Source organism: Hordeum vulgare, chromosome 6H (assembly GCF_904849725.1).
Source record: "Hordeum vulgare subsp. vulgare chromosome 6H, MorexV3_pseudomolecules_assembly, whole genome shotgun sequence".
NCBI classification, from domain to species: domain Eukaryota; kingdom Viridiplantae; phylum Streptophyta; class Magnoliopsida; order Poales; family Poaceae; genus Hordeum; species Hordeum vulgare.
In genome coordinates this window covers 528,170,698-528,181,936 of record NC_058523.1, presented here as the reverse complement: position 1 = coordinate 528,181,936, position 11,239 = coordinate 528,170,698, and the positions used below count along the sequence as shown (strand labels likewise).

The following is an 11,239-nucleotide window of genomic DNA, read 5'->3' as shown; positions in this document are numbered from 1 at the left end:
TGAACATCACATGATTCTTCTTTTGATTTCCAATTACATAAAAGGATCATAATACTGGAAATGAACATCACATGCCACCCTAGTTGTATCAAACTTCCCTCTAAGGCCAACCTCAAGAAGAGAAACATCTACCTGTTTGAGCCGAGAAAATTGATGGATTCGGTCCATAAATATTCTGCTAGAAATGCATACACAAAGTCACTAATCTAGAATGTAATATCTGATGTGATAGCAGGTTTTATATAAGTTACGCAAAAAATAGTGAAGATAATATTGGTTCAATCTTATGCGTGTCTAGATATAAGCAATAACTAGCAATAACTGAAACAATAAGTAGGGAAACAGTATGGAGTGTTTGATGTGTATTACACCTGCTCAGCCAAAACAAAATCTGGATTACTAGCAAGGTGATGAACCTGAAATAGGGAGGAATGGGAATATCATCATGTTCTCCTGAAGATACACACATCTCATCATCCATCAGTTAACTTTCTATCACCAAAGCATCATGAAGCGACCAGATAACTGTGTTTCACCACTGATATGCATCCAGCAGAGTGCCATTATATGAAACGACAAAGTTTTATTTCATATTGCTAAACTACATATTTTCTCAAGTGTAAACTGATGAGCATTTGTGTTCATGCATACATTATCTTTTGTATTAACGTCATTTTCAAACAGCACCGGGGAATCAGAAGTTGAGTTCCTAAATTGTTTCATTCATTTAATTCTTGATCAGTCTTTTCTCTCTTGATTCTTGGGTAGTCTATGTTATTCATTTCTTGATCATTGATTAGCTGTAGGCTCCCTTCTTTTCTCTGGCCCTATACATTGTTAGAAAGTATTAGTATTGATATAGGAGTCCTATTAATCTATGTTTACTTTTCTTGCACCTCAAGTCTTGTGTAATATATATATATATGCCCCTTGGGCCTTCAATAAAGACTAGCTGAATGCCCGTACGTTGTCACGGGATAATATACTTAGACATGAGGCATTGTCTAAAAGAAATCAAATATAATTTCATACATATATATTTTGAAAACAGAGTTATAGGTGCCATACATATATTTGTTGTAATCAGTTCAAAATAAATCAAACACATTTCTTTGCCATGTAGTTCTTTGGGAAGTCAATCAATTCCATGCTTGAGTATTAGAAAGTCCATGTTTTGCTTTTCCAAATTTTTTTTGAATGGAGGGGATTCTGAAATGCATGTTTCAATTCGTTTTTTATCACTCCGCTTGAGTAGCACTTGTTGTTATTGTACCAGTTGTTATTTCATATAGGCTACCTTGCTATGTTGTATAAGATACTTCATATAGATGATCAGGCTTGAAAAAGGTACAATTCTCGACTTGTCGAGAATCACGTCAACGGGATGACAAAATTCTGCCTTTAAATGAAAATAAAATTAGTATAAAATACTGAAATTGTTCAACCAAGTGACCGTTTATTTAATTTTTCTGTTTCATAGCATTTTATTTATGCCAACCGGAAGGCCTTTGCTTATTTTTTCGTTTTGCAGACCACAAACGCTTTTATTTTTCGTTTAGCATACATCACCCTGTTCAGTTGAGATTTTTTGTTTCGTAGCTCACATTTTCTTCAGATCGTCCTCAGTCTATGTACTACTACCAAATTAATGCCTTCCTAAATAGTATACAACATTTTATTTATGCCAACCGGAAGGCCTTTGCTTATTTTTTCGTTTTGCAGACCACAAACGCTTTTATTTTTCGTTTAGCATACATCACCCTGTTCAGTTGAGATTTTTCGTTTCGTAGCTCACATTTTCTTCAAATTGTTCTCAGTCTATGTACTACTACCAAATTAATGCCTTCCTAAATAGTATACAACAAAACCATCAGTTAACTATTTTACATCGGTAAAGAAGGATAACCAATTGAAACTCGATGTATTGGCGGCCTCCATACACAAGGTAGACACATGAGAAGCCTAACATAGCGAAGACCCTATGCCATTTACATCTTTGATGCGTCCACCTCCGTCTAAAAGGGGCAACTTTGATATGGCAACCTGTGAAACAGCATTAACAGGAGACACACCATATTTTTTCCTAAAGTATGTTGCCAAGCAAGAAGCAAGCATTCTTGCCTCCAGCCTTGTGTCAAACATTGAAATTATGAACAAGGCAATTTTATCTCTCAATATATGCATATTTTAGACATGGAAAAGAAAGAAAAAGAGAGAGAATCACTTACATAGCATCATACAAACAGGGATAAATAATCATTAGCTACAATATATTGGACATCTCTAGCCCGTGAGATAGAAAATAGGTAAGGAAAAGCCAGTACGAGCCTTGAAATAACATGTCAATTTTCAATTATGTAACTATTTAAATCCTATGGCATATGTAACTGAGTACTTATTATGAAGTAAGGGTTTAGGGTGAAGTGTCGGAGCACCTCGTGCGGTGGATGACCAGTAGCCAAGGACGAGGTGATATTCGAGGCGACCTCGTTGGTGTCCCGAACGGCTGAGGCACTGCCCACCTCATGTGGTGACGGCATCACATGCCCTGACAAAAATTGAAGAAGACTATAGTGAACAAAATCCAAAAGATTCTCTCAGTTGTTGTTCCACAAATGCCTCGAATTGTACACAAGTATTTACTCCAAGTTCTTCCTGTAATCCCGATGCAACTCTGAACCATGCAACATGAGCATCATACGAAAGACAAATAGTAAATCATGAAGGTAAAAGAGGGGACATCAAATTCTATTTTTTCAACAACCAGATCATGTTAAAACCACGGAAAATATTAGCTCTACTTATGTTCCACCAACAAGAAAAGTAGATAGAGAAGCAAGTCATATCTCAGGATCAAGAACATAAGGAAGCATTTACCATTGAACCTGAATATGCAATGACGTATTTTTTCTTCCTCTCCAACTTTAGTGACCCATTTTAGTAAAGACCTGCCAAATAAATATTGCATCCGAGGATTTAACAATAGCACAACTACTGAATCAAATCGAACTCAATCAAATCAAACCAGTCCAGTTTCTTCTAAAACCAAGAATGCACATGAATGTGTAAGACCTCCTCAACGAGTAGACTGTGCTCATTAGCCACCGCCATCTTCGTCCGGGAGCTCCTCGCTAACGCTCTACAACATCTGGCGTTAGCCTCCTTTGGCCGGTGATAGCCATCGACATCCATAGGATAGTCTATACGCAAAGTCAATTCTATCTTTCTTCTGCCCATACAAGAATCTGCAAACAAATCAACTTTATTGAAAAAAAAATGCAGCTCACTTCTATTGTTAGAACAACAGGCCAATTCATACAACAATATCAACACGGAGCAATATAGTTACAAGGATGTAAAAATAAAATAAGAAAGACAGAAAGAGCGAGCGGATGACAACTTTGCTGCTGGAGGGGTGGTTCTGGTCAACGAAACATGCTACAGTTGCCAGACAGGGAGACAGGTGATGCCGGTGTTCGTCATTTCCTTTGTCAAAGAACATGTGGAGTGCGGCGTCGATGCCGACACATAGAGCGGCGGCAGGACCGCGGGAGGGCGTCAAGCCGTCAACCAAAGACTCAGGTGAGCGAGCGTTGTTATTATCCAGCGTGGCGACCACACCGATGACATAGTCACCGGAGATGAGCCGGATAACCCCACGGAGACGGGCGATGAACTCGAAAGGGCTCTCCGGTAGGAACTCGCCGCGCTCGTCGACCATCTTTCGGGAAGGAAGACAACGGCATCCTCGCCCCACAGCCGCTCCATCCTTCCCATGGCGTAGGGGGCATAGAACACGATGTCTCCCTTGCCGACGCTGAAGTCGTTGGGCAGAACGTCGTCTGAGAAGCACTCCTTGTTATCCTGAAACACCCCAAAAAATACATAAGAACTCAGATCTGCAGTTATGATGTTTACATGGAATCCCAACAAGTTTAGTGTGTGCCGTCGACTCATGGTAGATGGATGGACTCACCAGCGGGAGCGAAGGGTACAGCCGGAGCGTCTCCGTCAGGGCGGCATGCAGGTAGTGCATCTTGTTTAGCGCTTCGTGAGTGAGGCTGCAGGAGAAGTCGTCAATGGACGACGTGGCCTCGCCGGCGTCGGCGTCCTCCTTGCTTATCTTCTCCTGACCTCCGGGTGCTTGCACATCATGTAAAGGAACCAGGCAAGCACTTCGGCGGTCGTGACCTTGCCGGCCATGACGATGTTCAATATGATGTCCCTTAGGTACTTGTAATCCTCCTTCCCCGTGTCGCTGTTGGTCGCCAATATGAATCTGGACAGCAGATCATCCTTTGACCCCTATCAAGTTATGAACGTAGTCAAGGAGAACCTGAGCTTCAGTTTCAAGTGTGCGTGATACAGTACAGTACTATATACTGTATGTACGTGCAACGCAACAAGTAATAACAAGTTGATGGAGGTCAGAAACTCAGAACGCGTTGGATCACATACAACGTCGTGTGCCTTTGGCGCCAGCCGACATCTCCTATGCCTTGGCACGGATGTGCTTGTAGATGAACTCGTCGACGACCTTGATCCTGTGCCTGAGCGCCGCCTCGACGCCGACGTTGGGGAACCTCGACACCTTCCAGAACGCATCGACGTAGCGGAGCAGGATGAACTCGCTGGCGTCATCGAATGACGCGGCGAAGCACCTCCCCTCGTCCGACCCCGACAGCGTGGCGAGGTCCACGCCGAAGGAGGTGGTGAATATGGAGTCCATCGTCGCTTTCATCAGCAAGGCCTGATCCAAGAAACACATATATACAAATCAATAGTATTAGGTTAGGTCACAGGATGGTCTTGCAATTAACTAGAGCCTGCCAGGTTGACCTGGAAGTCCATGGGTTGCTTCGCAACTGCATTGCCGGAGACGATGTGCGCGAGCTTGGCGACATTCCGATTGAAGACGCCGCTGCTGAAGTCCCGGATGGGCCCTCGTCAAGAAGTCGTAGCTGGTCGCGGGCTCGGTCTTCTCGTGAGGGTGCTGGTCGCGGGCTCGGTCTTGGATGGATTTTTCTCGGGAGAGTGGCAGGTCCGCCCGCGCCGGCGAGGGCAAAGATTGGATCGAGGGACTACGGGGTCCTGTGCGGGCATGGCAGTTTGGGCTAGACGGCCGAGGAGTTTTCTCAGATGGGATGGGGAGGAGGGAGTGGTTGTGAGAGATGGGGCGTGGGTGCCTCATCGTAGTTGGTTTACATGCGGGGAAGGTGGGAATCCTAGCAGGCTTACGTGTTTTTCCCCTTGCGATTTCTTTTCTCCGTGGGTTGGCAGGAGGGGAGAAAGAGATTTTTTTAATTAAACCGACTGGTTTTTGAAGGGTTGAATAAAAATTGGTGGTGGAACGTGGGTGGGAGGGTAGCCAGCGTTAGCGTTGGGAGGGGGAGATCGAAGGAGGTCGAACCATCACGATGACGGCAGATCCCCTTTAATAGTAGAGATATATTTAAAGAAACGGTACATCAAAGACTATGAAGGCAATGTATCAAAACGGAAGTTGGATAATAAAGTAACTTATAGTACATCTAAATCTGATTTCATTGGTGAACAATGCAGCATAATCTTATCATAGATCACAGAAACTTCCTCCTATCGAAAATCGAATAGATATATCATACATAAATATTTTGCAGCTGATGATTATCTGGCAGTGTATCATATTGTGTGCTTGTGCGTGCAATGGGCAGGACTACCTCTTATCTCTTCTTTAACATAAGGGGGGAGGCAGAATAAACCAACCTGGAAATGTAATATGGTTGATTTTACAGATCTAGTACTTTTTCTAAATTCGTAATACATTCCGTCTTTCTCACTCTGTTTGCATTCCTGTTTTAAGACATGTATCAGCTGTTAGGAACACCTAGACAGAAAACTTTGCATAAGCTGTTGAACTTTCTACAAGACACACCTCGCCTGCCGCTTCTCCAGAATTAGGAATGTTCTCGTAGTTTTTGTACTGCTGCAATTTGATCTCTGTGTAATTTTCACGTGTGATAGCCAGAGTCTCCCATTGTATTCCTTGGATGTCTATTTCTTTTTTCTTGTGGGCGCTGCCCCCCAAGTATCTGGAAACTGACTCTAAACAGAGAAGAAAGAATAACTATTTAGAGCATCACAACTTGATTTATGTAATTAACACAATGGTAGATTAGCAAGAAAATCATATTTAAACTCTTGTTGTTCAAATTCAAGATTGGTCTATAAACTTAGCATCTGAGAAAGAGAAATAACTGCTTCTTTATCCTATGTCCAGAATTACAACAAATCCAGAGTGCTTTAGAAATGGAAGACTGAATAGACGAAACAATAGAAGCATTTTACATAGCATGGCAAGCAGTTAGCATGGGAAGAGAGACTTGCAACAGATATCTATGTAGATAATAAAAAGACAGGGCAATGAACAGTACAAAACAAATGACATTATGCAACTGGTAAGGAGGACAAGCTTCATAGATCCAGACGGTAACAGCCTCCCAAGCATAAAATTTCTGCCGTTTCATTCATCCCTCTCAAAACAAGAGAATGAACAATCAGTGCACCAGTCAAGTCACTCATATGGTCATATAAGTGATTCATGCCTAGTAATTTGTATACGACAAGCAGAGTACATAACATACTCCTAACAGCAGGATTTAAGTGCCCACACTTGCAGTTCTAGTCATCATCATAAGGATAATGTTCTAAATTGTGCTAACCCGATAAGAAGTGCATTTAAACCAATATTGCGTAGGCTTATTTTCAACCACGACGACACAGCAATACAAAACAAATGATGGACTTACCATAAAGGCACGATCTTCATCATCCAGGTCCAAATCGGAGTCCCTTGGTCCTTGCTCATGGTGCCCGTCGTCCCCCGTGTTGTCGTCGGCGTGGTCATCCGAATCAGAATCGTCAAACCAGTCCTCGACTTCACGGCCACGATAATTGTGCATCGATCCTCGCCTATGAGAGAGGCGTCACAGACCTGTAAGAAAAACAAACACCACCACCATCAGCAACGGCGCACCCGCCGAACCGACTTGCAAGTCGAGCGAAGACACACGCACAGCTAGAACTTCCTACACCAGTCCACAAATAATAGCAACTGCTAATCAAGCACAATAGCAATTGCCACAAATCCAGCAGTTCTCCGTGCAGCTTCTATTAGCACCATAGCATGCTATACTCGCAGGTTCTGAAGATCCGAAGAGTTATACAGATAATCATAAGCAAACACGATGTGAACAGAAGGAAGTCAACACGGGGTGGAATTCGCTGGCATGCGAAGGGGGGGGGGGGGGGGGGGGATCGAACGCAGAGTCTAACAGTCACACGATTAGCAGTAGACTGAAACCAGTGAGGAGGCGATCTTCCGCCTCAAATCGGGCACGCGCATGCCACCGATCTCCCCGCGCAGGCCCGCCCCACACCCTAGGAGCCGCGATCCCAGCCCGCCCACCGTCCAGATTTACCCCCTGATCGAGCCGATCGCGGTTTCCTACCTCCGGGAAAATCACACAAGGATCGCCAAAACAACGCCGAAACGGAGGGCGCGACAGGACGTACGTGCTACCTCAGAGACACCGCACCACCCAAGCCGAGCGGGGATGGGTTCTCTTCTCTCGGAAGTATGATGAGAAACTGTTAGCGGAGCAGCTTCCTCCTTTTCTTCTCCCTCCCGAACAGTAGACTGTTTTCCAATTTGAGAGAAATGGGGAAGGGAAGACGGACCTTGTCAAGCACACTGAAGAGCTGCATCCGGGAGGCGGCGGCTCGTGTTCCTCCTGCCAAGCGCCGACAGTTAGGACGAGGAGGAGAAGGGGCGGGGCAGCCACGGAGAAGAGGCAGGCCTACCAAATCAAAACACATCAGGACCAACTCGAAACACATTAGGGGGAGAGGGAGAGAAGAAGAAGAACATGGGCCGGGAGAGGAGACCTGTGCATCCATGGCGGCGACGGTGTGGTCTGAGGTCGATGGCGGCATCCCGAGAAGAAGCACGCAGGGGGGAGGGCGACGTCCCGAGCCAGCCATGGCGTGGGCGCGGAGCAGACACCCTGTCACGCCGCTAAGCAGAATCACGCAAACCGAGGACGGACGACGGGGCCGACGGATCTGCGAGCGCCATGGTCATCGCCTCACCTGCTCGCTCTCCCTCTTCCCTTCCCTTCCCTTCCCTTCCCTTCCCTTCCCTTCTGAAAACGGGAGGGGTAAGGTTGCGGGCGGAGGCTGGCCGGAGGAGACGGGCGTGAGGTACGACAGATCTCCCCGGCCCCCGCCGGGTCCACCGTCGCCTGCTCCTTCGCGACCGACCCGGCGGCGAACACCAGCGCCACCGCTAGGAGTGGCGGCGAAGGCTGCTCGAGGTCCCGCAGGCCGCAGGGAGAGCGCCTCGGGGACCCTAACCAGACCGAGGGGATCGAATGCGAGATGCCTCCAGGGTCCAGCCGCCCTGCATGGTGGGGCTCGCGTGGAGAGAAGACAGTTTGATCCATCGTGGCCTCGTGGGAAAAGTATCGGTTTCACGTATTGAACCGAACCCTATGAATCGTTTTTTTCTGTATTTAATCAATCGGTTTATGAAGGGATGGAAAAAATCGGTGGAGCGGTGGAACTGCTAGCGAGGTCGAACCATGTGTCGTGGTTGAACCATCACGACGTTCGATCCTGCTTTAATAGTAGAGATAAGTTGCTTTCCTAACATACATGTCGCCATGTAGTTGTATTTTCCTATCAGCAGTCATTTATTTGCATTAAGAAGTTAGTGAGATATAACAAGTGTTTTCTAATCTCTGGTTGTTGTTGTACCTTTGTGCAGAACTTTCTAAAAGAGATGTCTGCGAAGGACGAGAAGATCAGCTCATTAGTATACATGGGCTTTTCTGAAGATGAAGCCAATATGGCTATGACAAGATGTGGTATGCCTCGTCTTCAAATTGCTTCCTTGATGGTCATTCTTTCATGGTAAAGGCGCCTAATGCTATTTTTTTCCAATTTTCTAGGTGTGGATGCTGATCTCTGGGTATTAGTTGATTCAATTACTGCATCACAGGTTGCAGGAGATTGCCGTTCCAGAAACGTATTTGACCATCAGGTGTTTTGTGGTTTGATGTATATGTAAATAAGAAAAAGGTTTCGCTCTTTTAATTTGATGCAAGGACACTGAAATCTGTGACATTTGGCAGGTTATGGATCAATGCTTTGATTCCTTTGGAGAGAGAAAGAAAGCAAGATTGATGGAAGAGCGCAAGAAAAAGAGGATGCGATATGGAGGTGGAGCACATGGCAATCGATCTTCCTTGGATGGCAGTGATGACGAACCGATGCTTCTCCCAAATCCAATGGTTGGATTTAACCTGCCGGGTTATAAGCGGCCATCAATGATGAGAAAGCTTCCTCAACAAGCTATTGGACCACCTTTTTTCTACTATGAAAATGTGGCCCTAACTCCAAGAGGTGTATGGCAGACCATTTCAAGATTTCTGTATGACATTAAACCAGAGTTTGTGGATTCAATGCATTTGTGTGCAGCTGCAAGGAAAAGAGGCTACATCCATAATTTGCCTATTGAGAACAGATCACCTCTTCTTCCTCTACCTCCAAAGACCATATTTGAGGCATTTCCTCATTATAAGAAGTGGTGGCCTTCTTGGGATCCAAGAAGACAACTCAGATGCTTGCAAACAACCGTGGCAAGTCCAAAGACGACAGAGCGGATCCAAGGTCTTCTTGCAAGGTCAGGCAATCCACCACCGCCAAGTGTTCAGAAATATGTCATGGATGAATGTAGAAAACGGAATCTTGTCTGGGTTGGAAAAAACAAGGTTGCTCCATTGGAGCCTAATGAGGTGGAATATCTACTTGGTTTCCCAAGGGACCACACAAGGGGGGTCAGCAAGACAGAGAGATATAAATCTCTCGGCAACTCATTCCAAGTTGATACCGTTGCTTACCACTTGTCAGTGCTGAGAGACATGTTTCCTAATGGTGTTAGTGTGCTGTCCTTATTCACCGGTATTGGAGGAGGAGAGGTAGCTTTGCATAGGCTTGGGATCCACATGAGGGTGGTGGTTTCTGTTGAGATAAGTGAAGCTAATAGGAAGATTTTCAGGGGTTGGTGGGATCAGACCCAGACAGGCACACTTATTGAGATTGCTGACGTGAAATCTGTCACTCCAGATATAATTGCATCATATGTTGGTAGATTTGGCGGCTTTGACTTGATGATTGGGGGCAGCCCGTGTAACAATCTTGCCGGGAGCAACAGACACCACCGTGATGGCTTGGAGGGCGAGCAATCATCTTTGTTCTACCACTACTTCAGAATCTTGGAAGCCGTCAAGTCGGCTATGGCGAGGATATAGCCTAAGCATTGCAGTACCCTATTTTATCACTTAGTGTTTATATCTAGGAACCGCGACTTCTTTTGTTTTACTTAGAGTAAGAGACATCTTTTGGTTAGTTGCTTCATATCGTTTTCTTTGCTTGCACTTACAAATAGGTGTCAGGCACTTAAATATGTGGGTTCCAGGCTATGAAAATGGTGAGCACAGTAAGGTTAAAGGAGGTTGTTACTGAGAATGGTGTTTTGGTGGCCGAGCTATCTGCAGGCCGGTATCCTGTGCCGTGCAACATAGCGACAAGATCTGTGCTGGTTTTTTCCTTGCTTTTATACGTTGTCTGACAAACTGAAATACATGATGCCACAAGCAGGCCTGCCTTCGTTGTACGTGGGTCTTGGGCACGCATGGCCGCACAAGCACGTAATGTGCCTGGTGTGCTATTTGAAAGAATTACATGCAGATGGCAGGGTACTCATTTCGGTTTGATGGGACCATCCGTCGCTACAGCCACATAACTCTAGAAAGCGTTGCTTCTTTTCCCCTGTTTAGGCCATTCACCCCCTTCTTGTGTGCAGCTTGCCGAGAGTCGATTCGTCATGGATAGTCTCGAGTTCTTCTTTTAGTCCACTAGCTATATATATGTTTTGCAGAAAACATACATATTTCACTAGTTGCAAGGATAAGAGTGTCAAGTATATATAAAGTTTTTCTTTAGATTTTAAAAAATTGGTCACATATTACTAAAATATACGGTGATCACTTTTAAAATATATGCTAAAAAAATTCTTGATGCACGTTGTACATTATTCTCAATACATAGTTAACTATTTATTAAGAATGCGATGAACAGTGTTGAAACTACACAATGATTTTTTTTAAACACACGCTGAGAAACTTGGTAAAAGTAC

The 11,239-nt window shown here is 44.8% G+C and overlaps 1 protein-coding gene and 1 pseudogene across 1 annotated transcript; one reads left to right on the top strand and one right to left on the bottom strand.

Annotated features, from left to right (window-relative positions):
* Positions 1-3,261: 3,261 nt before the first annotated feature.
* Positions 3,262-8,158, bottom strand: LOC123403359 (annotated as a pseudogene).
* Positions 8,159-8,797: 639 nt separating this feature from the next.
* LOC123403360 (DNA (cytosine-5)-methyltransferase DRM2-like) lies at positions 8,798-10,558 on the top strand. Its single transcript, XM_045097299.1, has 3 exons — positions 8,798-8,906; positions 8,991-9,082; positions 9,174-10,558. Exons 1-3 carry the CDS (start codon positions 8,822-8,824, stop codon positions 10,350-10,352), a joined length of 1,356 nt encoding a protein of 451 aa, XP_044953234.1. The 5' UTR covers positions 8,798-8,821; the 3' UTR covers positions 10,353-10,558.
* Positions 10,559-11,239: the final 681 nt, after the last annotated feature.

Excerpts from the sequence above, each read along its gene's own strand:
- LOC123403360 (XM_045097299.1), top strand. The coding sequence starts at position 8,822 with ATGTCTGCGAAGGACGAGAAGATCAGCTCATTAGTATACATGGGCTTT. Across the intron at positions 8,907-8,990 it reads TATGGCTATGACAAGATGTG|GTGTGGATGCTGATCTCTGG; the intron begins GTATGCCTCGTC and ends CCAATTTTCTAG. Across the intron at positions 9,083-9,173 it reads GAAACGTATTTGACCATCAG|GTTATGGATCAATGCTTTGA; the intron begins GTGTTTTGTGGT and ends GACATTTGGCAG.